This window comes from Vulpes lagopus, chromosome 7 (assembly GCF_018345385.1).
Source record: "Vulpes lagopus strain Blue_001 chromosome 7, ASM1834538v1, whole genome shotgun sequence".
Classification (NCBI taxonomy): domain Eukaryota; kingdom Metazoa; phylum Chordata; class Mammalia; order Carnivora; family Canidae; genus Vulpes; species Vulpes lagopus.
In genome coordinates, this window is record NC_054830.1 from 7,727,831 (window position 1) to 7,754,336 (window position 26,506).

Below are 26,506 nucleotides of genomic sequence, written 5' to 3' on the forward strand. Positions count from 1 at the left end.
CATGCTCACCACTCAGGAAACTCTCTGAGCACCTTCCTTTTGGGATTTTCATAGGGTCTTATCACATAGGCACGATTGATTAAATTACTAGCCACTGGTGACTGATTGAACCCTAGCCCCTCACCCCTGTCCCCTGTCTCCTCTCCGAGGTGGGGGGTGGGTAGGGATGGGTAAAAATTCCAACCCTCTAATCACATACATTGGTCTCTCTGGCAGGCAGTCCCCATCCCTTAGTGCTTTCCAAATGCCACCTCATTAGCATAAACTGATGTGTGGTTGCAAGGAGCTTGTTAGGAATGTTAAGACACCTTTATTACTCTTTTTTTAAAAATTCTTATTAATTTATGATAGTCAGAGAGAGAGAGAGAGGCAGAGACACAGGCAGAGGGAGAAGCAGGCTTCATGCACCGGGAGCCCGACGTGGGATTCGATCCCGGGTCTCCAGGATCGCGCCCTGGGTCAAAGGCAGGCGCTAAACCGCTGCGCCACCCAGGGATCCCACACCCTTATTACTCTTACCACTTACGGCTTTCCAAGGGATTTAGGAGCTCTGTGTCAAAATGGAGGGAAATATATGTATTTCTTAATGATAAATACCAATAGCATGTTTTCCCAGTGGCAGTGTGCCCTAGACTGGGAGATCTGCATGATTTGTCTCAAATCAGAGGGAGCTTGAGGACCAAACAGGCTCGGGAGGTGCCACATTGCCTCTTCTTGATTGACTAAAACCTCTGCAGACTCCCTCCTGATCGGACCTGTTTGATTATGTGGTACTCAGGGTCTCTCAAGTGTATTTGAGTCCCCCGGTCGCTCCTCCTGCCCCAGGCCTGCATGCCTGTGAATGCCAGGATGGAGCAAGGGAGACCCCATCTCCTGCTGCTAGGAGTCTACCTGGTGGTTCCAACCCCTTGCTGGGTTGAGGATGTGGAAGGGCTGGGAAACATCCATGAAGACCAGGGCAGGCTCCTCCACGCAAGGCCCTGAGACCCCCGGGGTGCCTGGGTAGTTTAGTTGGTTAAGTGTTCCACTCAATTTTGGCTTAGGTCATGATCTCAAGGTTGTGGGATTGAGCCTGGAGTTGGGTTCTGAGCTGAGCACAGAATTTGCTTGGGATTCTCTTTCTCTGCCCCCATCTCCCCGCCAATGCATGTGTGCTTGCTCTCTCTCTAAACAAAAACAAAAACAAAACAAAAGCCCTAAGACCCCAAGGCCAGCCTTGTGCATTTCCCTGACTGGCAGCTAAGCTGTGTGCTCCCTGTGGGCTCAGCCCAACGGAATTCAATTTCATAGCAGCCCCACAATTGTGTTCTATGTTGTCCCATTTCCTTGTGGGGGAACTGAGGCATGGAGAGAGGGGCATGGCTAAGCATGCCTCCCCCTCTCCCTTCTGGCCACCTCCCCCCATGATGTCATGGTACCTGGCTCACCCTTTCCAGGCCAGAGGGGCTAGGCGGAAGGCAGGTGGTTCCAGCAGAACTTCCAGCTAAGGTATGTCACCTGGGCTGCCTGCAGGGTAGAAGGGTGGCTTCAGTCCTGTGGGTCTCCTCCAGGTCCTTTCATTTTTTTTTTTTTTTTTTTAAGATTTTATTTATTCACCCATGAGAGACACACACACACAGAGAGAGAGAGACAGAGAGAGAGAGAGAGAGAGAGAGAGAGAGAGAGAGAGAGGCAGAGGGAGAAGCAGGTTCCATGCAGGGAGCCCGATGCGGGACTCGATCCCGGGTCCCCAGGATCAGGCCCTGGGCTGAAGGCAGCACTAAACCATTGACCCACCCGGGCTGCCCTCCTCCAGGTCCTTTCAAACAGGAGGGCCCAAAGACCTCTCGGGAAGCGAGGCATAAGGGAACCACCATGATCACTGTCTTGGGGCTGCTTCCTGTGTGCCAGGTGGCCCACTACCCAGAAGGTGGCAGCATGCACTTGTCATCTCCCCTCTGAGGACACCTTTTCAAAGGACCTGGGAGGTGCCCAAAGTAGGGATTGGCTGCTTGGCACCATGGGGACTCAGTTAGGACTCATGAGGGCGATGTCCTCCTAGGCTGTGGCACCTAATAATGTTTTATTAGTAGTTTGCATTAAGTACCTACTACCAGACACCGGAAAGGGCAGTGACCCAAGATAAATCTCTCTTGCAGCTCCGGCCCCAGCAGGGGACACCTGAGCACACGGTGAGGAGTACCATGGAAGGAGAGCCCCAGTGGCAGGGCATCTGCTGGATCCCAGGTGGTCAGGCTGGGCCTCCCCATGGAGTGGTGCTTAGAACTGAGGCCTGAAGGAGAGGGAGGAACAAGTCGAGGAGGGAGGGCAGAATGCCTTTCTAGAAAAAACCTCAAGTGCATTCACCACCCCCACAGTAGGATGCTGTTGGGAAGCCCTGCAGTGGGAGAGGGTGGCTGGCACCTCTGGGTGAGCAGCACAAGTGCTAGACAAGGGCCCAGCTTATGGCTTCGTTCCTAGTGTGCTCCAGGCCCCGGGCCAGGTCCCGTGAAGGCCCTGGGGCTGCTCTCCCCCCTCACCCCCCTCACTCCCCCCACCCCCGAAGGGCCTGGCTTGGAGGGCCAGGCGGTAGTGGGTGTGTGCATGTAGCAGGGCTCAGGGACTGGTGGGACCGGCCTCGTTATCTGCCCAGGAACAAGGCAGAGTTAGGAAACAGGGCAGCTGGGCTAGGGAGAGAGGGCTGTGGCTCCGCTGCTGGGACCTCAGCTCTGGTTGCTGGAAACAAGTTGAGAGGGAGGGAGTCTCCAGGCATCACAAACTCTGAGCTCAGCCCTCAGGCCTCTGACTTATTTTCTGAGCCAGGAGATCATTAAAAAAATCATCAGCATTCCAGCACGTACAGGGCTGTGGAGCCCCGGGCAAAGCCCGTCCCGCCTATTTCTCAGGTTTCTATTCTCTTCACTGGGACACAGAGGCCAACCCGGCCCATGGGAGACTCCTCTCCTTCCCCAGACTCCCCTGGGCCCAGAGTGTCCACAGGCAATGAGTGAAAGTTGCCACTTTGGAGAGATGGTGCAGGCACGGGCTTTCTGCCCAGCACTGCCCTTGACTGCCTCCATCGTCCTGGAGCAGGCTGGGTCTGGAGCCCGGCAGGTTAGCCTCTCCAGGAGGCCCCCACCAGCCCCTAGCTTCTGGTGTGTTGGGTCTCTTTTGAGTGTCTGTGGCACCTGCCATGACGCGCTTATACATTGTCCCATCTTTCCACCAGACCAGGAGCCCAGCTCAGGGCCGGGCTGAGGAAGGAGGAAGGGCCTTCCTTAGGAAGGAAGGAGGAAGGGAAGGAGGAGGAGGGGGTGGGAGAGAGGGGAAAAAAACATCAGGTAGCATTGCCAGCATCTATCTCTATCCTGTCTCCCATATATTCAGCTTGGTGGGATTGGAGTTGGGCCCCTTACAGAAGCTGCAGCAGGGGCTATTATCTTTCTGATAGCCATTCAGCCACACATAACAATTATGGAAGACTTCAGTAGATACACCCAGAAGGAGCCCTGGGGACACAGAGTGAACAGTGCAAATTCAGATCCCTGCCTTATAGTTTGAACCAGGAGTATACACAGGATAAGGTCAGCATTGTTAGAAGGTGGCCAGTACTTGGAGGGACATAGGCAGGGATGGAGGAAAGAGACCCTTCTCTTGGGTGGGGGCCAGAGCAGGCCTCATGGAGAAGGTGACACTTGAAGAAACCTGAAGGAGGCTAGGGAGAGAGCCTGCAGGTAGAAGAGCCAGTGCAAAGGCCCTGAGGCAGAAGGCCCAAGTGACTGGAGGGGAATGAGCTGAAATTAGAAGCTGGGGAGAAGGAAATTTCATAGGACTCTAGGGAGGTGGTGATTTGGGAGCCATGGAGGGTTCTGAAGAAAGGGGGAAGGCAAGGTCTGGCTTTAAAAACAGGCTTACCACAAAAAATAAAAATAAAAAGCAGGCTTGGTGGAAACTTTTTAATGTATCAGCTCTGGAATCCGGCACGTAGTTCCAAAGTGACAAGGAGCCCAGTAAAGTGGGTGGTAAGGGGTGGGCCTGGCTGGCTTCTGAATCTTCCTCTTGGGCTCAGAAGGTGTGGTTTCTGTTGCCCCCCTCACCCCTGACCCCTGGCTCCCTGGGGAAGAAGCCGTGGTTTTCCGGTACCATCTGCACATCCTGCAGATGTGGGAGTTGGCAGAAGGGGAGGCTGCCCATGCACGCTGGATTCTAGGGGTCACAGTTGGCAGGTCCTGGTCCCATAACCATGATCCCAGGGTGACCTAGCTCTGACAGAGGACATGATGGTGTCAAGTGGCATGGAGTTTAGGAAGGCTCCCTGGGAGAGGTAACAGACAGGCAGGCCCTGGAGGAGGAAGAAGTGCAGGTGGGCCTTCCAGGTACCAGGCCTGGAGGGGCAGGGTCTACACGAGAGAGGGCCTGTGCCCTGTGGCTACACTCCTGGAAGGGGGGTGGTTTCTTTTGGGTGCTGAGCCCAGGGCCTTGAGCCGGATGAGGACCGAGGTATGCTGTGGGGGGTTGGGGGACTGACTGTTCCATTTTTGGAGGCTGCTGCCGGAAGAGCAGCCAAGCGTTTCCTCTTGTCCCTGTGGAGGGCTAGAGCATGACTGTCCTTGGGAACTGGGTCAGCTGATGGGGGTGGGGTGGGGTTGCCAATGCTGGTGTCCTTGTTGCCCCTGGCCCCCAGCAGCCAGTGCCCACAGTAGAGGGGGTTCTCGATGATCTGAGCCCACAGAGTTCCCCCTCGCCCCCGAAGCAGAAGTTCTGAGAGGTCAAGAGCCTGCCAGTGGCCTCACACAGAGGCCATGTGACTTGAGAGCCACTACCTAGAGACAGATGATCTGAACTCCGAATCCCAGCTCCACCGCTAAGCTTGGACCAAGTCAGTTCCTGCCTCTGGGCCTCGGGTTCCTCATCTGTGATACAGATGCCCTCTGCTAAGGAACTGCTAAGTGAGCTAAGGTGCTCACTGTCCAGGGACAATGGGACCACACACTTGGCTGGAACCAGTGGGGGTTCAATGTTGGCCGTGGTTGGTTAGGTCTCGGTGATGGGATGACGAACCTCTTCTCACTCATTTCATTCTGCCTCACTCTGTCCAAGCGGAGGTTCTAGAGCTGCTGGGCTTTCTTCTTTCCGGCTCCATCTCTATCCTTTCTTTTGAGGCAGCTGATGGTATGTCTGTGCTGGGTTTGTATAGCCAGGTCTCCTCCTGGTGGACATCGAGGCAATTTCTAGTTCTCTACTCTTAGACATGACGCGGCTGTAGGCATCTCTCTCTCTCTGTAGTGGTCCAGTTCTTTGGGCTGTCTGCCAGTGTGACTCACTTCCGGCTTCTTTTTAGCATTACCATAGAACTGTGGTCTCTGAGCCTTCGAGGTCTTCCCTCCCCAACATTTACCACGAAGACTGGAACATGGAAAAGTTGAAGGATTACACAACACCTGTAGGCTCAGTACCTACATCTGAGGATGAACATATTTTATTCCTGCTCTATCCCATATCTGATGGGCCCAGCTCTGATTGTTAGTCTCTCATTTCCCTGCATCTCGGCATCAGTACCGCTTTCAGACACTCCAGGGCCCAGACGGCGTGAAGAGGCCTCCTCTGTCTCCTTGAGGCCCTGCCCGGAAAGCAGTTCTCCTGAGGGGTTTGTGTCTAGGTGGGGGGCCCTGTAAACAGCTAGGAGGTGAGGAGATAGTGAGACGGGCTCTAGTGAGGCCAGCAGTGGCGCCCTGTTCTCTACACTGTGCAGGCGACTTGGGGAGGAAGGGCACATGGACCCATAGACTCGGGTCTGGGATCGTGGCCAGCCAGAGAGTGCTGGCAGCTCAGGATCCCACCGGGACGGCGGCTTGCATCTCTTTTGTCTGACCCACAGCAAGGGGGGTTTACATCCTGACTCTGGACTCAGTGACACCAAAGCAGCAGCCTCCTCACATGTACACCGCCTGCTGTCTGGTGACGCGTGCTGGTATTATTTCCCCTCTGTCCTGTTTGTCCAAAAGTAACGAGCACTGGTTACACCCACCTGTTGGGCTTTTGGTTTTCTTTTTTGCATAGTGTGTCATGACCTGTAGTTTTGCAAAATACTTCAGGAGAGTTTCTGTTCCCCAGGGACAGGACCTTTGCTGGTTTTGTTCCTTGAGGAATTAATTCCCCGATGTCTAGAAATGTTTACTGTGAGGATGAATCTGTTGTTCCCCAAATTCCTGGAGCCACGGTGACCAATTCTTCACTTTCTCTGCTTGACGAGGCACCTGTCTCCGAAGACCATTGGCTGCCCATCCACAACAAAGCTACTTCTCTTTCTCATCCTGAGCATCTTTCTTCCTTTTTCAGAATATGCTGAATTTTTGCACTGTAAGTCCAAAAAGTTTACCGACTTTGATGAAGTCCGGCAAGAGATCGAAGCGGAGACCGACAGGGTCACGGGCACCAACAAAGGCATCTCCCCAGTGCCCATCAACCTGCGCGTCTACTCGCCCCACGGTAGGCAACACAGGCGCAGGCCCTCTGGGTGTCGGGGCAGAGGGAAGGCGACTGGCCCACTCATGGTTGGGGTCTGCTGTGCCCTCACAAAAAATAGGACCCCTTCCATTTTTCTTTATGCACACAGTCCTCTTGATCTCTGTCTTTCCATGTTTTGATCAGAACGTGGTACTGAGATATCAGCCTCAGCTCTAAGGAAATATAGATTGCTGGGAAGGCTGTTGGGAGGGATGGGGACCAGGGCAAACCACATGTGTAGGCCTGAGTGGAAGGGTTGGCGGTGGTATGGCTCCCAGGTGATGGCAGCCATATAAGGACACTGGCCCAGGGCAAACAAGTCTTCTGGCCCTTGCAGAGGACCCAGACAGCCAGTCTTCTCTGCAGAATGTCGTGATTTTAGAACTCCCATCATTTACCCAGAGCAACCTGCCATCATGTGCCAACCACTTCTGGCCCTGGGGCATGGATTGTTAACTCAATGCTAACTCAGACAGCATTTGGGGAATATTCCAGCAGACTGTTAACTCCTCAGTGTGAGTTCTTAGAGATGAGTTTTTAAATTGATTTATTTTTAAGTAAATGATGACTGTATGTGGTGCAAAAATTCAAAAATTATGAAAGGGTATAGAACAAAAACTTACCTGCCTTCAATATTACAAACATTTTATATTCTGATGCCTGAATTAGTAATTATGAATGCGTATGTGTGTATATCACACTGTGTATTTCACCACTTTTACTCGAATGGTAATAATAGAAATAATAGAAAATGTGTCTTTGTATGAGTACATGTCAGAGTGTGTCTCTTATTGGATTATCATCTTTTTGTTTTCATGGTAAACATTGTAAACATTGTAAACAGCAGCCTTTGGTCATGGCTGAATTGATGGACTGAAATTTAGCCACTGAGGGCAGTTCCAGCCTGCCAGATGATACAGATGATACAGATACAGAGGACATTTGCTAGTGCAAATGTCCTGATTTAAAACTATCGGGATCCCTGGGTGGCTCAGTGGTTTAGCGCCTGCCTTTGGCCCAGGGCGCGATCCTGGAGTCCTGGGATCGAGTCCCTCGTCGGGCTCCCGGCATGGAGACTGCTTCTCCCTCTGCCTGTGTCTCTGCCTCTCTCTTTCTACGTCTATCATGAATAAATAAATAAAATCTTAAAAAATAGTAATAATAAAACTATCACTGCAATAAAGAGAGGCTGTGTGTAGGAGGGAGCCCTAGAAGAGGAGCTATTGGATCTGAAGGTGTGATCTGGCTGGAGGTCAGGAGGAATCCTGAGGCCTGAGCCCCAGCACGTTGGGAAGTGGGCTGAGTAGCTTTGGGGCAGTTCGTGCCTCCCCTCTTCTGTCTCTGATGACCTTTCCTTCTGGTTTCCCTCTCAGTGTTGAACCTGACCCTCATCGACCTCCCGGGTATCACCAAGGTGCCTGTAGGGGACCAGCCCCCAGATATCGAGTACCAGATCAAGGATATGATCCTGCAGTTCATTAGCCGGGAGAGCAGCCTCATCCTCGCCGTCACCCCTGCCAACATGGACCTAGCCAACTCGGATGCCCTCAAGCTGGCCAAGGAGGTCGACCCACAAGGTAACACATTGAGCCCTAGAGTAGGAGGGCTTCCCCTTCTGAGGGCCTGGGAGTGTGGCAGCTTGCCCAGCATCCTTGATTCCAAGTCACTGGTGTTCTCTTTGGCGTGTAACCCCTAGGCAGAGGCCCTTCTGGGATACAGCTTTTCCCTTAGGGGCCAGCAGTATTGGAGGGCTGCCCCTAGGAGGCTGTTGTGTGGCAGTTGGGCATCTCCTCAGCTTGGGCTCCCCCTCTGTCAAAATGGCAACAGCAATCCTGGCCTATATAGCTGCTGAGAGGACTAGATGTCCCTCTAACTGCTTAGGGGCCAGGCAGAGAAGGTCAAAGGATGATGAGTTAATAAAGCCAGACGGGGCAGTAGGGAGTAGTGGGGACTTTGGTGTCTCTGGCTCCGGGTATTCTGGGTCAAATTTTTCCTTGGGTCATTTATTAAATGTCAGTTAAGTACCTGCTGTATGCCAGGCTCTGTTTGGTCCTTGGGGACCTGCAGGGGACAAAATCGACAGGGTCCCTGCTACTGGGGAGTTGATGTTTCAATAGGGGAGACAGAAGACAAAAAGAATATAAGCAGGTGGGACAGTTTCAGCCAGAGGTAAGCACTGGAGGAAAGTCCCACCCTTGGAGAGAGGCTGGAGTGCAAGGGGGGTCAGAGGCCTCTGAAGATGTGATGTTGCAGGCAAGATCAGAATGATGAGTGATGAAAGGGGCAAAATCCAGAAAAATGGACAGTGATGCTAAATAGACTGGGCTTGGTTTGAGCCTGGGGTGCCTAGGACATAGCGAGGACTCTGTAGTGGCCAAGGAAGAGCAAGCCGAAGGGAGGGCAGAGGAGGGGAGGGCGAGGTAGGACCGTCCAGGGGACCTTGGTGGCTGCTGTGGGAAGCTGGGTGTCCTGAATGTGTTGGACGTTGTAGAGTGAGACACACACTGAAGTATAGCCTGTATGATGCCCTCTGACTGCCTGATTCCCTGGTTTAGAGGGAGTCAGGGACCAGAGAGGAGCTGGGAAGAGACAGGCTCTGGTACCCTCTTCCTACCTGGCTTCCCGTCCCTGGTTCAGCCTGAGGGCGGCTGGCAAACGGTGGCAGCTGATGGCCCTTTCCAGACTGTGACCTTTTCAGAGTCCAGGGCTGTGTTCTGAGTATCTCTTTGTCCTGCGAAGGACTCTGTCCCCATGGTCATTGCAGGCATGCTCTCCCAGGAGAGGCTGCCCCTACCCGTGCACACACCCTCCCTGGCCTTCTGTGCCCCTCGTTCCTGTGACAAAGATGCCATGTAGGCTTGATCAGGTGGTGAGAAAATGGGCATGGGTTCAGTTACACTTGTGAACTTGATGCTGGCTTTTTTTTGTCTGGCTTTGAAAGTGTTCATAATGGTTATCCCCAAAATGCCACCCATGTAAAATACAGAACCTAAAAAGTGACCGCTCCCCTTCCCCCGCACAGTAGTGGTGGCCGCACCTGGTAATTAGCCTTCCATAGCTTGTTCTTCTATGTAAACTCTATTTTAAAAAATGGAGCAATCTTTCCTTATCTTCCTGTAAGGTGTGTGTGTGTCTCCCTGTGTTGTAGGGACACATATATGTAGCATCCACGGAGTTGGCCATTGTCGCCTGTTCTTTGTTCTTGAATGTTTGGGTTATTTCTGGTCTTTCATAAATAATGTTCCAGTGAAATCTAGCATTTCCAATAGCGTCCAGGCCCCAGGCCCACCAGTCACATCTCCTACCTCCTTTGGTCTCTCCCCTCCCTGCCTGGCATGGGCTTTGCGGGTATTCATAGCTATGGCCCCTCCAAAAAGATAATGGCAGCTCACAAGCTCACAGGCAGGAGTGCCAGGGACAGCACAGCTGTCACACCCTTAATGTCCCCCTTAACACCCTCTGGAGATCTCCCTAGGCTTCCTGTGTGTCACATAGGCATACAGACATTATCACAGAGGGGATCCTTAGGTCTCGCAAGGGCAGCTGATCTCTAGGCATGCACTTTCGCAAGGAGGGTTCCCTTGATTCTAAGTGACCTGGGCATAGAAGGAATCCGATGATGTGGTTTCCAGAGTGGAATTTTGGCCATTCAGGTGAAAGGTTACCCTAGAAACAGTCGCCATGGGTTTGGATATGATGTTAGGACTTCTCAGGTAACTCAGCACAGCATGGAGACTGACCTGGGATTTGAGTTTCTGTGAGTTTTTTTCTTAACACTGCGGCAGAAGGACACTGTCGTAGCTCATGGGAATGACAATGACGGTGGCCAGTATTTACTGATTGAACGTTTGTCATAAGCCAGTTTACCTTCATGGACAATCCTCAGATTGGTGTGGCTGCTTCTTCACCTGACATGAGGGACACCAGGGTCCAGGCAGGTGACGTTATGGCTTCTCCCAGGTCTCACAGCCTGGAAGTAGGGGGCCCCCACCAAGGCTGGCAGCCTGGGTTCCTCCCTTGTGACCTCTTCTGACCTCTGGGCTCTTTCAGGCTTGCGGACCATTGGTGTCATCACCAAGCTCGACCTGATGGATGAAGGCACGGACGCCAGGGACATCCTGGAGAACAAGCTACTCCCCTTGAGAAGAGGTACGGTTGTGCGGGGAGCTGGGGGCCGCAGGGTGCAGTGGCAGGGAGTATATGGGTATATTAACCATGTTTGTCCTTACTGTTACTGACACCTAGACCGATGCCGGGGAGTATACACAGCTAAACACCCACAGTTGCCTGTTTCCCCACCACCCAGAGTAACTGATTTTCCGTATGTATCTTTCTCTTTTGATTTGGACACCTTCCCTTTCCAGTTACACAGTTAACACCTGCTAACTTGGGGAACCTAATGAAGCCCTACAGAAGAAGGAAACCGGAGTTATCCACAGCACAGCCTTTCCCATTAGCTCATACTTTGTGGTTCTCCTCTCAAAAGATTGCCCAGGATTCATAATTTCTTTCTTCTTTTTCAGATTTTATTTATTTGAGAGAGAATGAGAGAGAGAGTTAGTTGGGGGGCAGAGGGAGAAGGAGAGAAAGAATCCCAAGCAGACTCCCCACTGAGCATGGAGCCCAATGTGAGGCTTGATCCCACAACCCTGAGATCATGACCTGAACTAAAATCAAGAGTCAGACCGCTTAACCAACTGAGCCACCCAGGCACCCCAGGATTCGTAATTTCTATTAGTCTTCATGCTTTCTATTGTGAACATTTTAAAAAAAATTCTTGAAAGTAGAGAATGAGGAGCCCCCATGGACCCAGCCTTAGTGGTTATCAACACACAGCTAATCTCGAATCTTCGAATGTCCTCCCCTTGTTTGCTTCCTGTGGGATTACAGAGCAAATCCTCAGCATCATATCATATTTTACACATAAATACCTAGGTTTCTGGTTGAACAGCTCCCCCACCAGCCCCCTTTTTCCTCCTGTACCATTTTTTTTTTTTTCCTGTACCAGTTTTTTTGTGGAAGAAACCATATCATGTCCCACTCTTGGGATTGGGAATTAGTAATTAAATCTAGATGGAGGCCTGATATGGTTCAGGTTTAGGATCAAGTTTAGGTCTCCTGATAGGAGTAGTCTAAATATTTTTATTTTCAAAAAATTAGAATCGCAAACATTTATTAAGTGTCTGTTAATGTAGCAGACACTGCTCTGCGCTCCTGATGTATGAGAGTCCATTGAACTTGATGATAATCCAACACGGTGGCTTGATTCCTAACCCTGTATTATGAATGAAGAAACTGAGGCACAGATGGGGTGAATCCCTTACTCTAGCTCACAAAACTAGGGAATGGCAGAGCTGGCTTGGAATGCCAGCTCTCCAGTGTCCTGCCACTTTGTCACCTACTTTTCCATCTCACTTAGCAGAATAGCAGTGTTTCCCCATGATAAGCAAGTGTTCTTCCAGGTGACTTCCAGAGGTCCTACGGGATCCTTTATATGAGACGTGTGGGCTGTTACTCAATCCCTACTTAAGTTGGACACTTAGGTTATTGCTGTTTTTCACTATGGCATGGTGTTGAGTGTCCATATGGGCTTTTACTTATTTTTTTAATCTTCTTTAAGCCATTTTTCAATTGCTTCCCTTTCCTGTCCCATTCCTTCCCTCGGGGGATCTGCTGTCAGCTCTAGGCACCTCCTGGCATGTTGGTGTTGCCAGTGCCATTTAGATCTATTGCCCCGAGGGATCTCCTCCTCCATGTATGGGATAGGCATGGGGAGAACATTCAGACCTTGGTTTCCACCTTTCCCCACCTGTAACTAGAGGTGGCCCCAGATCAGGACGGAACATGGTTGGGGGCGAAAAACCCACTTGGCTGCCAGGATCAGGGGTTGAGGAGTGAATCTGTGTCAGATGTTTAGGAAGGAAGCATTGGTGCTGAAGACAGAAGCATACCCCACGTGTGTCCATGCCCTCTGCCAGCCACTTGGATCCTGTGCTCTTCCCAAATGTATTGGGCCTAAATCTTAGTCCCCGAGGGATGCTGTCTGGGCTTCGCATTGGTGCTGGGTGGCTGGATGACACAGGCCTCCTCAGCTTCCTTCCTTGCCTGCCACTCACCATTGTCTGCGCCTGCCCTCCTCTGCCTTCCTGTCTGTTTCCAAGAAAGTCAGCCCTTCCTCTGTACACCAGCTCCCGACTTGTGCCCTTGGGCCTCCCTCCCTCCATGTTCTCCTCTTGTCCTGTGGCTTTTGGACTCTCTCCAGCTGCATCCTTTTTCTTGACTTACAAAAGACTCAGAACTCCTAAACTTTTAGGACCCACAATCCCAGCCAGACCATGGTTTCTGCTCTCCGCTGTTGTCCTGCATACTGTTGTATGGATGGCAGTGAGTTTGGCCTTACCAGTGTGGGTTTACATCTGGGTTCTCGTGCAGCCGCACTCTGTGGACTCACCTTGGTTGCTTCCCCTTATCTGCAAAATGGGCATAATGGCCAATATGGAGAGAATGAAAGGTCAGCAGTCCTGCACAAGAGTTGCAGAATAAATGGCTGGTAGGCACCACTCCCCTCCTCCCCAAGGGAACCCTTGATCGCCCCCCACTGAGAGAACTGGTAGAAATGCCTGTCTGCATCCCTTTGGGAGTTTTGCCACCTCTCCCGAATCCATCTCCGACTTGCATCATGTCAACAGCGAGGAAGAACAATCACCACAACTATTTATTGAGCACCTGCCATGGGTCGGCCACTCGGCTGAGTTCTTGGTGTCTGTGACACCTCACATACCTGGACTGCTGGGCGCCTTGCATCCACACTCAGGAACCTGCGACTCTTCTGGCTTTTTTTCTTTTTCTTTTTTTTTTTTCAAGTAGGCTCCATGTCCAGTACAGAGCCCAACACAGGGCTTAAACCCACAACCCTTAGAGCAAGACCTGAGCTGAGATCAAGAGCTGGACACTCAACGAACTGAGCCACCCAGGTGCCCCTGTACTGGCTTTTTGAACACCATCCCCTTTCTCTTCTCTTCCAATCGTTTCATATCCAAATATGGCAGATCTTTTTTTCACACTAGCATTTTTATCTTAAATATTGTTTTCTAGATTAAAGAACTCAAGAGTGGTACTTATGGCCATTTGTGAAAGAGATTGCCCAGCCCCAGCTGCAGGTCCCATTTCTCATGTAGCCATAGCTACCATTTTTCTTGGGTCTGATTCAGAAAATTTTTAACCCAAATATAGTCATCGCTAGAAAGTACCCATGTTGTCTTTAAGTACTTCCAGTGTCACAGTGTATGTGTAGATCTGTGAACCCTGGAGGATTACTTTGGGCAGGCACCCAACTTTGTTTCTTTGCCCACCGTGGCCATTGAGTGACTGAGCTTCCCTCTTGTTGGCTCCAAAGCATTAGCCATCAGTTGCTACCTGTCCATCGTGTGTCGTTTAGACTTGTTCTGTTCTATTCCATTCATCTCTCCGGACATACAGGCCCCAGTGTATCCAACCCTTTCGAACGTAACAGCTTAAGAACAGGTTTTTAATACCTGGCAAGATGAGCTGGTCCCTCTTGCCCTTCTATTTTGAGATGATTTTCTTGTCTCGAAAGCTCAGTTTGTGGGTTTTGTCTTCTCCAGAGCTTTCCTCTGCCCCCCCCCCCCCTCCTACTGGGTCTCACACCCCTCCTTTCTCCAAACACTTCTGTTGCTTTTCAGGAACATACCGTGCATTTATATTCTCTGCCTTTCCAAGGAACGGGTTTGGCTTGTGGCCTGGTCTGTGAGTGATTCCTGGGACAGGGTCCGTGTCTGTGCCTGCCTGGGCCACAGTGGCCGTCTGCACATTTCGGCTCACCTGGCACTGCCCCTGCCCTGACCCTCTCTCCCCGCAGGCTACATTGGCGTGGTGAACCGCAGCCAGAAGGACATCGAGGGCAAGAAGGACATCCGTGCGGCCCTGGCGGCCGAGAGGAAGTTCTTCCTCTCCCACCCAGCCTACCGGCACATGGCCGACCGCATGGGCACCCCGCACCTGCAGAAGACCCTGAATCAGGTATGGCCAGGGTTTTGTGCAGGTGCGGCCCACCACAATGCTGGCCTTGGTCTAGAGCCGGCACATGTTTCAGCAAAATGGGTTCAGTCCACACTGGATTCAGGGCCTGGTGAAGGGTGGGTGTTCATAGAGTCGCTAGCAGGGCTATAATTACATTGCCGTTATTGTTGCTATTATTTCAATTATAATTAAATACTTGGAATTATCTAATCAACGTACCCAGAAGTTTTCATGCAGTTCCTGATATCGGTGACCTGGGTGATAACTGCCTGGCCTGCACTAAGGCAGGGTGGCCAGGAGGGCCGGACAGGACCTCAGTAGGAGAGCTGTGGGGCCTGACCTCTGGGGGTCCAAAGCCCAGCTCAGCCTCTGTGCCTTTGTCCCCTGTGTATCAGCTGGGAACTGTCACCATCCCTGCCCCCTAGGGCTGTGGTATCCACCAAGTACCCAGTCCACCTGCCGTGTGAAGCACAGCAGTCATCCAGTGGCAGCCACTGCACTGTAAGCATTATTTTCCTACCATTCTTTTTTTTTTTATTTTAAGATTTTATTTATTTATCTGACAGATCACAAGCAGGGGAAATAGCAGAGGGAGAGGGAGAAGCAGGCTTCCCCCACTGAGCGGGGAGCCTGACACAGGGCTCGATCCCAGGACCCTGGGACCACTACCTGAACCAAAGGCAGACGCTCAACCATTGAGCCACCCAGGCGCTCCTGTACAGGGAATAAATTCACAGGGTTCATAAACAACGAGCCTGCAATGAGGCGCCCCCATCTGCCCCCCTTCCACCTGCAGGGCACTACTATTTGCCTTGTCTGCATTTTCTGTCCATAGAAGCAAAAAGGACCTTCGAGAATCACAGTTCTCCCTTTCTTACCATAAATGATGACATAGTCATGGATGACACACACACACACACACACACACACACACACACACACACACACACACATCCCAGCTCAGCACCATCTCTTGGAGCACTGGGCATATAGAAAGGAACCCTTCCTCATTCTTTTCTGTGGCTGTGTAGTAGTTTCTGAACACACGGGTTGCAGGCTGTCCAGCCAGGCTCTTTAGAGAGTGACCGAGATGGTTTCTCATCTTCCTGGTCTGTAAAGGTTGCTATTAATGTTAATAACATCATTTTGCTCGTGTGGGGGATTTCTCTGGAGAGTCAAATCCCTGATGGTGGCAGTTATGTAGCCACACTGTAACAGGCAGTGTCTGTCCTTAAGGCCGGTCCTGTTTTGTCCATCTGAGTTGCAAGATGTTCCCTCTGGATACTTTATGGCAGCTTCTTGGAAGGTGGAGGGCTTCAGAGGGACAGTGGATGTCCTTCCTTCAGGCAGTCCATGGGGGCACAGTGGCAACAAGAGAGCAGGGCTCCATCCTTGGGGAAGGCGTATTTCTAAAAAAATTTTTTTAAGATTTTATTTATTTATTCATGAGAGACACAGAGAGAGACAGAGACACAGGCAGAGAAGCAGGCTCCATGCAGGGAGCCTGATGCGGGACTCGATCCCGGGACTCCAGGATCACGCCCTGGGCCAAAGGCAGGCGCTAAACTGCTGAGCCACCCAGGGATCCCTGGAAGACGTATTTCTAATGTGGGAGTACAGACTCGAAATGGGTCCCCAGATAAATTCACAATCAAGCGTTAGGTAGTGGGGGAGGGGGGCAGCCAGGGAAAGCTGGTGCAGAACAGGGAGGCAGAGAAGGCAGCTGAGGGGAGCAAAGAGGACAGTAAGTGTCCAGTGGGAGGAAGCAGTTGGCCTGGGCGGACGGAGAGGAAGGGAAGTAAAACTGCCCTGCAGGTGGCATGGGCCTCCTCTGAGGGCTGGCAAGCACGCAAGAGGCCTAGCTGGCTTCTTCAGGGGCCTGGCTCTGCCTCATGGCACTTTCTAGAGCTGTGCCCACCCTCCACCCCACATAATGAGGGTGCTCTAAGTGCTCTAGGATGCTGTTGGATGCTGGAGTGAAGGGCTGCAGAGCATGTAGCCTCCACGTCCCCTTAAAAGCCTGCAGCTCCCACAGAGGGGTCTGTGGGCCACCCACTGGGATGGGGTCAGATTCATACAAGAGTGTGGCGAGCTGGAGTGTGAGGCTCCCTTACACCTTTTTTCTAGCTTGATGGTTACTTTATAAATTCTCTGTTGCAGGAGAGATGGCAGCAAGTGCTCCTTTTCACTCTTAGGGTATTAGCTGCATTTATAGGCTTCTGTTTTGTTCCCTCTGTCCCTCCTTCTCTCTCTGTTATATAGTAAAAGATAAAGTCGTACAGTCCAAATATAGTGAATATTCCAATTCCTCCCATCTGGTGGTGGGTCCCTTCTCTAGAGGTGGCCAGAGTCACTGCAACTGGGCTTCCTTGTAGAGATACTCAGGGCCTGGAGAGGCCACTGTATCTGTATCATGCTCCCTCACTGCCTTCCTCTCCCTCCTCCCCATTTCCTCCCTCTGCCTTCTCCCCATCCTTCTCCCTCCTCCCCATCCTTCTCCCTCCTCCCCACCTCCCTCCTCCTAATCTTTCTCCCTGCCCCCTTCCCTTTGTCTTGCCTTCCCTTTCTTCTTTTCCTGCCTTAACAGCAGTATATTTACTATTCTCTCTCACTTTTTCTCTCACCAGCTATCCTGAGACTTATTCTCTAACATTTTCTGCAGTGCTGCTTCCTTTTACAGTTTGTGAATAATGAACGAATCCACCTGACTCCACAGCTAGAGAGGAGGGGGGTGGCCACAGAGAGCGGTCCCCTTCCCATTCACCTGCTCCGTTCTGGCCTCCTTCTGCATTTGTTTCCTGTGGAGCTTCTCTTTGTGCAACTAAAAATAGCATTCTTACTTTCTCCCAATCTTTCACAGAAGGGAGCAAATGTATGTACATTCCTTTCATTGGGGAGCTGATTCTGTCTTAGTTTATAGGGTCTGTCTCCATGTCTCTACATCTGCCTGTTGTTCCGTGGCCCATGTGGACCGTCCCCCGCTGGCCAGTCCGTCAGTGCATCGGTCCTTCGGTGGCTTCCTGGGTGTCTCACCAGAGCACTTGTGGGAGGCTGTTCTGAGTCAGCATATGTGTCGTGTGTACCCTGTGTCACGGACGCCCTGGTTGTCCACCCTACGAAAGCACAGTGGGCCGCTCACGGCATCTTGCTGCTGTGGGCAGCACATGCCAGCTCTCCTTGCCCCACGCACTAGTGGGACTCCAGCTGGATATTTCTCTTGCTTTCTCTTTGAGACTGGGGGCAGTGCTGGGCTCAGCGGGGAGCATCTCAGCATCAGCCTTTTGCAGGTGCAACAGGTTAGCAGCCCCTTTGCAGCATCTTGCCTGCTAACCTCTGCTCTCTGGCCTCTCTCCTCATACAGCAACTGACCAACCACATCAGGGAGTCCCTGCCAGCCTTGAGGAGCAAGCTGCAGAGCCAGCTGCTGTCCCTCGAGAAGGAGGTGGAGGAGTACAAGAACTTCCGGCCCGATGACCCCACCCGCAAAACCAAAGCCCTGTTGCAGTATGTGTTCCCCTGAAAGCCCAACCCAGCTCTCCAGAGCCTCTGCCCAGCCACAGAGTCCCAGGTCCAGGCTGGGTGCCGATCCTCATTTGTCTCCTGTTCACTTAGCCTAACATTTGTGGAGAGCCTCCTGTGTGCCAGGTCTGTCCTGAGCGCTGGGGTCCCCACAGTGAATGGAGCAGACAGCCAGCCCTGCCGTATGTGCTTAGAAAGGGGAAGGGGGAGGGATGGGACAGAAAATAAGCAAATAAGAAAACATGTAAAACAAAAAAAAAAAACAAAAAAAAAGAAAGAAAGAACGAAAACATGTAGTGCATTAAATGGCAAAATATTAACGTGGGGAAGGGGCTAGGGTGCTGGCATGAGCCTGAGGGGTGCCATTTAAAATTGAGTGGTCAAGAAGGCTGCGCTGAGACAGTGAGTCAGGCAAAGACCTGAAGAGGTCAATAATGGGGCCCAGCCAGTGCAAAAGCCCTGAGGCAGGACTGCCCTACAGTGTTGGAGGAGGCTCTATGACAGAATGAGTAAGGGACAGAGTGGAGGAGGGGAGGACAGGGAGGGGACAGAGCCGATCATTCAGGTCTTTGTGGGCCACAGGGAGAAATTAGGCTTTTGCTCTGAGTAAGATGGGAGCCATGGAGAGTTCTGAGCAGAGGAGGGATGGCCTGATGGAGGTAACACAGGTGCCCTTTGGTGGCTGTGGAGAGGCCAGACATGGGGAACAGGAGTGGGAGCTTAGCCCTGTGTCAATCAGCTCTTTCTGCTCTCTCTTGGAATTCTCACCCTGAGTTGGTGCTCACTGTCCCAATTCAGAGGTCTGGGGCATTCATCACAGCTGCGCTGCTATGAAGCAGGGAATATGTGTCCCCACGATCCCAGGTTCTCTCTCGAGTTTTTTTTTGTACTGCCTTTGTAATCCTGGTTTCTGGACTGCAAGGAACCCTGGGCACTTGGTTAGGGTGGGATCCAGAAACTCAGCTATTAAGGTAGACGGTGCTACACATGTGGCTTGTCCCCTGGACACACCAGAGGAACACCACCTGCAATGCCTGTCATAACCCTGCTTTCCTCCCCGCGCACCCCCCCGCTACGCAGTGCTGCACGGTAGAGGGTACAGGGGTGAGAATGCTTTTATGCTCAAACTTAATTAACGCTGTTTACTTTTTTTTTTTTTTAAGATTTATTTATTTATTCATGAGAGACAGAGACACAAGCAGAGGGAGAAGTAGGCTCCATGCAGGGAGCCTGATGTGGGACTGGATCCCAGGACCCCAGGATCATACCCTGGGCCAAAGGCAGACACTAAACCGCTGAGTCACCCAGGGATCCCCTGCTGTTTACTTCTCTGGGCAAATTGGTTCTTGGGATCTGAGACACTCTGCACCTGCCCTCCCACCGGGTGTTCAGGGAGAAGAACCCTGTTCACTGGCAGCTAAGCCCAGCTGCCCCGGCATCTTGTGGGCATCAGCCGTGTGTGCCTATGCGAACTGGACATCTCTGCTAGCGCACTGGGCTTTGTGCTGCTGGCCAAGTAGGGGCAGATCCCTTGATTGCAGCAGCCCCCCTTCAGGGCAGGCTGCACACAGAATCTGGGGAGATGAAGGATTTAGGAGTAGGGGCAGAAATACGGAACAAGTTAAGGCAGACTGTTGAAGAGGCTAAGGAAGCAACTAGAAATGCTAAGGAAAACCGAACGCTAATAAACACAAGTTCTCTGCAGCTCACGTGGTCACAGTACTAGTCAGCAATATTTACAGACCTTTTTTAAGGGCTGGGCTGGGTTCCAACGGCCCATGTGTGGTATTGACATATTTCATCACTTCTGTGACCACTTTTTAAAAAGAAAAACATTTTAACTGGTCTGAATTCAGAAGTTTTAGGTGAATTACCATTAATTGGCTGCATTGTGTTCTTTCTCTTGAGGGTACAGACTATTGGTGCTCCTTAGGATTGATTTCTTGGAGTTGATAAAAATCTAGAAATTCCTTGAATCCTTTCAGTGACCTTGTGTAAGGAGGCAGTTAAGATCAACTCACTATGCAGATGAAGAAACTGAGGCTCAGAGGGGCAAAGCTACCTGTCCAAGGCATTATGGCAGTCATTGGTGGAATGCTGGGAAGTGATGGGAACCAACAGAAGCCTCCTGAATTGGATGGAGGGGCTATCTTTTCACACACAGTTCTTCCTGTTTAGGACAGAGGTTGCTAAGCTGCTACCCCCCCCCCCCATTCTTGCCATCTGCAAAATGGGAGTTATAACTACTCCCTGCCACCCAATTCAGTGAATGAATAACTGTAATGGGCCTGTAGAGCGCACCTGGCATGTGGTGATTGTGTGCCATAGGCAGTCCTGTAATTTATTTGTTTTGGTCTATGCATAATTTTTGCCTCTAAAAAAATGAAAAGGAGCATGTAAGCCACAGTTTGCCACAGAACATGATTCTGGAGCTGTGTCAGAGCCTTCCCCGTGACTTTTGGGTTTTCTTTTCCTTGTAGAATGGTCCAGCAGTTTGGGGTGGACTTTGAAAAGAGGATCGAAGGCTCTGGAGACCAAGTGGACACGCTGGAGCTCTCCGGGGGCGCCCGAATTAATCGAATCTTCCATGAGCGGTTTCCCTTTGAGCTGGTGAAGGTAGTACTGCCAGCCTGGGCCTCCTACTCTGGTCAGGCACCCTTCAACACAGCCTCAAGGCGGGTCCTCCCAGGCCACAGGGTCTTGAGCTCCTGCCTCTAGGCTTTTGCCTACTGTGGGTAGTAGGTATAGTATAATGGAGGTGGGGGTGCTGGAGGAGGTGTCACCTTCAGGCTTCCTTCACTGAGCAGATAGCTGAGAGACCTGTAGACCAGCAGACCTGTAGGAAAGTTCCATTTTTGCCTTCTGACAAAAAGCAATATACTTTCTTTGCAAAATACAAAGAAAACATAGGTAAATTCTCATGGGGAAAATGTGCTCATCATGATAAAGGGGAGAAAAGCAGGTTAAGAAGCCAGCCTGTGCAGCATAGCATATAGACAGTATTTACGACATCCTTCCACATGAAGGATGGGTCTCGATATGTGTCTTTGCCTAAATAGATCTCCAAGAATATTCATTGGAATGTCAGTTCTGGGATTTGAGATTTTTTTGTTGTTAATTTGCTCAAAGTTTTACACTATTCACCATGAACACGATATCATTTTTATAAAAACCAGTAAAATTATTTTTAGTGAAAGAACAAAAACTTAGAGGGATGAAAAACACCCATAATCCTAACACCCACACACAATTCCTGTTTGCACTTCGGTGTTTGCCCTTTCAGGATTATTTCTGTGCAAATGGGTGAGTCCCCAGCATACACAAAAACAGCACGTATCCTCATCCATACTTGAAAAACAATTCATGTGTCTTTATACCCTGGTTTTTTCATATGGTGGCCATCTTTCCAAAGCAGTCATATACTTGTTTTGCATTGTTAATGGCAAAATATCTTATCTTATGGATGTTCCATCATACATTGAACCTGCCTCCCATCATTAGATATTTAAGTAGTTTTTACACTTTTTAGCAGTTAAGAATAGTTCTGTGAGCATACTAATTCTTATTAATTCCTCTAGGTGGGCTTCTAGAACATTTAAAGTTGCCTGAAAGTGTAGTTATGTGTTTGGAGGCCCTTGATTGTTACTGCCAAATAGTCTATAAAAAAGTTCATGTGAATTCATGTTCCCTCTGAGAGTGAAAGTGTTCATTTCAAACCATCCTCGCTGAAATTGGGTTTTAATGTTTTTAAAAATTTTGGCCAGTGAAATAGTCTGTCATGTGAAAATAGCCACACACAGGACATAATGTTCCCCTAATATGCACCTGTTATATGGGTGCCGGAGGTACCTCCTTGCATATGGGTGATTTGTCTGCTTTCAGATGGAGTTTGACGAGAAGGATTTACGGCGTGAGATCAGCTACGCCATTAAGAACATCCATGGAGTCAGGCAAGTTCCCAGGGGAGAGCTGCCATGTTCCTTTCACCTCCGCGGCGCCACTGTCCAGGCAGTTGGTCCCCTGTCCCTCTGGGTGCCCTGATTGTGAGGACTTGAGAGGGCTCCTGGGTGGATTTAGTAACATTAAGTCTCTCCCTGTGGGTCTCCAAGGGCATGAGGGCGGGTGTGCTGTCTTGTGTGGATCTGTTGTATGCCACAGGGCAGTTGCCACCCTTAGGTTAAATGTAGGTTAAGCCACCCAGTCTGTTGGCATGGGTCCTTCTAAGAAAGCTCACTGTAGGTTTGTCCCAGGGGGTTGCGGGGAGCCAGAGGTGAGTCATGATTACAGGAACCCTGCATGCGTCCCCATCGTGGGTTCCCCGTGAGACTTTTAGGTCCCCTCCTTTAACCAACAAAATAGTCACTCTGGTTGTCCAGTCTTATATCAACCTTGGGGTCCTTGGGCCATCCTGTGGGTTTCCAGGCAGTGGATGCAGGCATCTGACCCCAGACTTGCTGTGACCTTGGCTCATTCTCGGGGACCTGGCCCATGCCTATGAAATTGCTGACCGTGCTTTGTTTCTCTCTGACTTATCTCCCCTACCCCCGGGTACGGATGGTTTTAGGACCGGGCTCTTCACCCCGGACTTGGCATTCGAGGCCATTGTGAAAAAGCAGGTCGTCAAGCTGAAAGAGCCCTGTCTGAAATGTGTCGACCTGGTTATCCAGGAGCTAATCAATACAGTTAGGCAGTGTACCAGTAAGGTATCGGGCCCTCGGCAGGGTGACTCCTGGCCTTGTGGAAGCGGGGGTATGGGGGTTTGGTATCAGGCTCCCAGTGCTGCTTCTCCAGCCTTTGCCCCGCTGGGGCCCCTTCCCTCCAGACTGCCTCAGTTTCCAACAATGTGGCCTTTTCCCTGGGGCTGGGGTGGGGGCATGTTGGCCTGGGTGCAATGTCTGTGTGGGGAGTGTGCGTCAAGCCTCCAGAACTGGCCAGACTGGTGGGCAGGGCTCCCTGGGACCCTGATACCAAGCCTAGCATGTGTCTGATGGAATTGGGGGTTTCATTGGGCTGTCGCTTTGCTGCCTTCTGGGAAGCAGAGAGGAACCCCGCGTCAGCTATTGGAGGCCAAGCTCCCTGAACCTCCCTGGCTGTCACCCCTTCTTGACCAATACCTGGCCCCCTCGGTCTTTCCTGGAGCCAGCCACTTTGCTGTCCCCCAGGCACTAAGAAAGGCCCGAATGTCAACAGCAGAATGAGTGCTCGGGTACCCAGCGCAGCAAAGCCAGCTCGGCTTCTTACTGCCTCCACCAGTAGCCCTGGCTTCCTCCAGGAATGGAGCTGCCCCCCGCCAGGCAGCATGTCCTCCGAGCCACTTGGGTCATAGGCACCTGTGTGCTGGTGTTGACGGGCCACTGTCTCCACCTGGCAAGACGCGTTGGGCTCCCCTGCAGGCCTGATTCCCAGGGCAGCACGCCTTGGCCACACAGCTGGAGTGCTTTCCAGTGGGCGGTTTGTGCTTGCACGTCCACAAAGGCCCCTAGAGTCCCGGGTCGGTCTTCCAAGGCAGGGCAACTCTGCTTGAGCCTTCTGTCTCAGTCTGGAAAAGCCTACATTTGCTTCTTAAGCTTCTTCGAGTAGAAAAGGGAGAGAGAGAAAAACCTAGCCGGGGTAGAGATTTTCATCCCCGAGGCCATTGTCCCAGGTATGAAAATTCCAGGCCTCCCAGTTCCCTTGGCTGTCGGAACGCACGAACATCGACACTGCCCCCCTAGTCTGTCGGGAGAGCCCCACCCCCCCACTCCGACCCAGGACTCCTCCTTGATCCGAAGCAGCTTCGGGGCAAATGCGGGCACCGGCTCCTCCTTGCATGTCACTAACCAGCTGACTCTCCTTTCTTCTCTTTCCCTGTCCCCCGCCCCGCGTGTGTGGCCCGCACTGTCCCCGGGTGTCTTCCTACCTCGTCCCGCCCTCCGCATGTGACCCAGGACGGGGCTCTTCACCCCGGACATGGCCTTCGAAGCCATAGTGAAAAAACAGATTGTAAAACTCAAAGAGCCGAGTTTGAAGTGTGTTGATCTCGTGGTCTCAGAGCTGGCCACGGTCATTAAAAAGTGTGCCGAGAAGGTAACCGCAGGTTTTGTTGTCCCCTGCGCATTTGTCCCGCATCTCCTCCCCACCCTCCCACCCCCCACGTTAGTCTCCGCCTGTGCATCTGGACACTCTGCCTCGGCGGGAACCCCCCTCCCGGGGGCCACGGGTCACTCAGTGCCCTCGCAACTTTGCGTGGCGGCGGAGGTGGGGGTGCTGCAGTGCACGGGTGCTCCCCGTTTCCAGTTTGGGTGCTGCGGAGGGTGGGAGGCCTGTGGATGTTGCAGGGTCTGATCACTAAGCAGGCCGTGAGGGGATGAGCGGTGCTGCCTGGCCCAGAACCCGTAAGGAGGGTCTCCTCACAGTCACCAAGCATGAACCGTTATCAGCATGCAGACCTGCGTGTTCTCATGTCCCGGGGCATTTCAGAGGGTTTCTGCTAGGGATTCTGACTGTTGGCTCAGATGTCCCCAGCACTAGGGCTTCACCCCACCCTCGGATGGTGGGCTTCTCCGTGCCTTCGGCTCCATTACAATGGGGGAATAGTTTTCTCTAAGGGGGTTCCTCTGAGGTAGATGGCCCAGATGCTGCCCTCACATCCTAGAACAGGCACTACTCACTCACGAGCTGGGCGAGAGTTCCCACCCCACTGGCCTGGTGGCCTTCATTAAACTCCGTGTTCTTGCTCTCACCCAGTACTGGGCGGAGGGGGTGGCCATCACTGTTGGGCAGCAGTCACACACCCCCCCCCAACTTTCTCTTGCCACTTTCCACTTTCGAATCCATTCTCAGCATCTCTGCTCGTGCGTGGGCACCCCTGTCACTCTCTCTGGCACACCGTGCCTCCACCATCCCCTTCTTGTCTCCCAGCTGCAGCAGCCAGGAGACAGGAGTGGGGTGGGGACTCGGTAGGCCCACCCCTTGTCACTCCCCTTCCCCTCATGTTCTCTGTGTGGTTCATGTTGCTTCCTGTGCCACAAGGACTCAGCCAATGCCGCCACTCTACTTCTCCCCCTGCCCCCCAGCTCAACTCCTACCCCCGCTTGCGAGAAGAGACGGAGCGAATCGTCACTACCTACATCCGGGAACGGGAGGGGAGAACCAAGGACCAGGTATGGGCTTTTTGTTTTGTTTTTCAGGTATGATTTATGTGCATCAATCTTTTTTTTTTTTTAATATGCTTAAATCTTGAGCATAGATTTCCTTGAATAATGGCACATGCATAAACCAAGGTAACCCCCACCTCAGTCAAGGTACCAAACCATTTTCAAAATTCCTGTCCTTTGCCCCTTCCCAACCCCCGGGCCCTGGCAACAACTGGCCTGCTCCTTATCCCTATGTTTTACCTTTTCCAGAATATCACTCAAATGGACTCCTGTGGTCTGTAGCCTCTTGAGTCTGACATCTTTGCTCAGCATAGAGCATTCAGGATTCATCCCTGTTGTTTGTGGTGTTGTTGCTAACCCTTGCTGAGTGGTGTCCTGTGGTGGGTGCAGACTATAGCTTATTTACCCATTCGCCCACCAGAGGATGTGTGGGTGCTTTTTATGTTTTAACATTTTCCTTGTGAAGACCGTCCAGGCACACACAAGGATAGAGAGTGGGGCAGGTCCCTGCAGAGCTGTGGCACGGGTCTCACCTGTCATGCCGAGTGAGCCCATGGCTGTCCTTTCATCTCCATAGGACTTGTATCTGGTCTGAGTCTCTTCCCCCTGGTTAGTCTGCTTTGGTCTCTTGGCAGGTGTTTGTTCAAACTAGAGCCAAAACAGGCCTCTGTGTTGTATTTGGTTGTGATACCACCTCGTTTTGCATGTCAGTGGAGAAGAAACTGGCTCATTTGTCATTCAGAGGGTCTCCCAGTCAACCTGCACCCCTTCCCCGTGGCTTCTGTAACCTCGAAGTTGTATCAAAAGCTTGAAAGGTGCCAGTTCATTTTGTTATCGTTATTGTCAAGAATGTGGCTGTCGCTTCCACACTCTATGGCGCCTGGTTGTCCCAGTGCCAGTGCTTCTGGGCTCTATCCCAGGGCTCGGGCTGATGGGGCTCGGGCCTGTTAAAACCAACAACAGTGGCTCCCACAGACAGACCACCCCAGCATTTTTCAGCAACCCCACAAGGTCCAAGTGGCTGGCATGTCTTATGCTTGAGTGTCCAGAGGCACAGTAAAATGACAGGAAGGGGTAGGGTGTTCTGTAAAGGCCTGTCTTTTACCTTAGATGACATCCCAACTGATGCCTGTGTGCCTATGTTTGCGTGTTCCATTCTGATGCCCTCACCTGGTCAAACTACCTTTGCTGTTTGCTTGTGGTTTTTCTTTTCTTTCTTTTTCTTTTTTTTTTTTTTTTTTTTTAAGTTTTATTTATTTATTCATGGGAGGCACAGAGAGGCAGAGACATAGGCAAAGGGAGAGGGAGAACCAGGCACTCTGCAG

General features: G+C 51.6%; 1 protein-coding gene across 12 annotated transcripts in view; it reads left to right on the forward strand.

The window, feature by feature from the left end:
• The window catches only part of DNM2 (dynamin 2), an 88,325-nt gene that overhangs the window by 38,507 nt on the left and 23,312 nt on the right, over positions 1 to 26,506 (forward strand). For 8 of the 12 annotated variants that reach the window (XM_041760672.1, XM_041760677.1, XM_041760682.1 and 5 more), the window contains exons 3-11: positions 6,319 to 6,468; positions 7,860 to 8,063; positions 10,537 to 10,635; positions 14,366 to 14,526; positions 17,888 to 18,030; positions 20,526 to 20,661; positions 21,928 to 21,995; positions 22,610 to 22,748; positions 25,101 to 25,187. In XM_041760672.1, the coding sequence (XP_041616606.1) occupies positions 6,319 to 6,468; positions 7,860 to 8,063; positions 10,537 to 10,635; positions 14,366 to 14,526; positions 17,888 to 18,030; positions 20,526 to 20,661; positions 21,928 to 21,995; positions 22,610 to 22,748; positions 25,101 to 25,187 (1,187 nt within the window). Of the gene's footprint in view, positions 1 to 6,318; positions 6,469 to 7,859; positions 8,064 to 10,536; positions 10,636 to 14,365; positions 14,527 to 17,887; positions 18,031 to 20,525; positions 20,662 to 21,927; positions 21,996 to 22,609; positions 22,749 to 23,972; positions 24,112 to 25,100; positions 25,188 to 26,506 lie in introns of all 12 variants that reach the window. The other 4 variants (XM_041760671.1, XM_041760676.1, XM_041760679.1 and 1 more) reach the window with 1 other exon arrangement.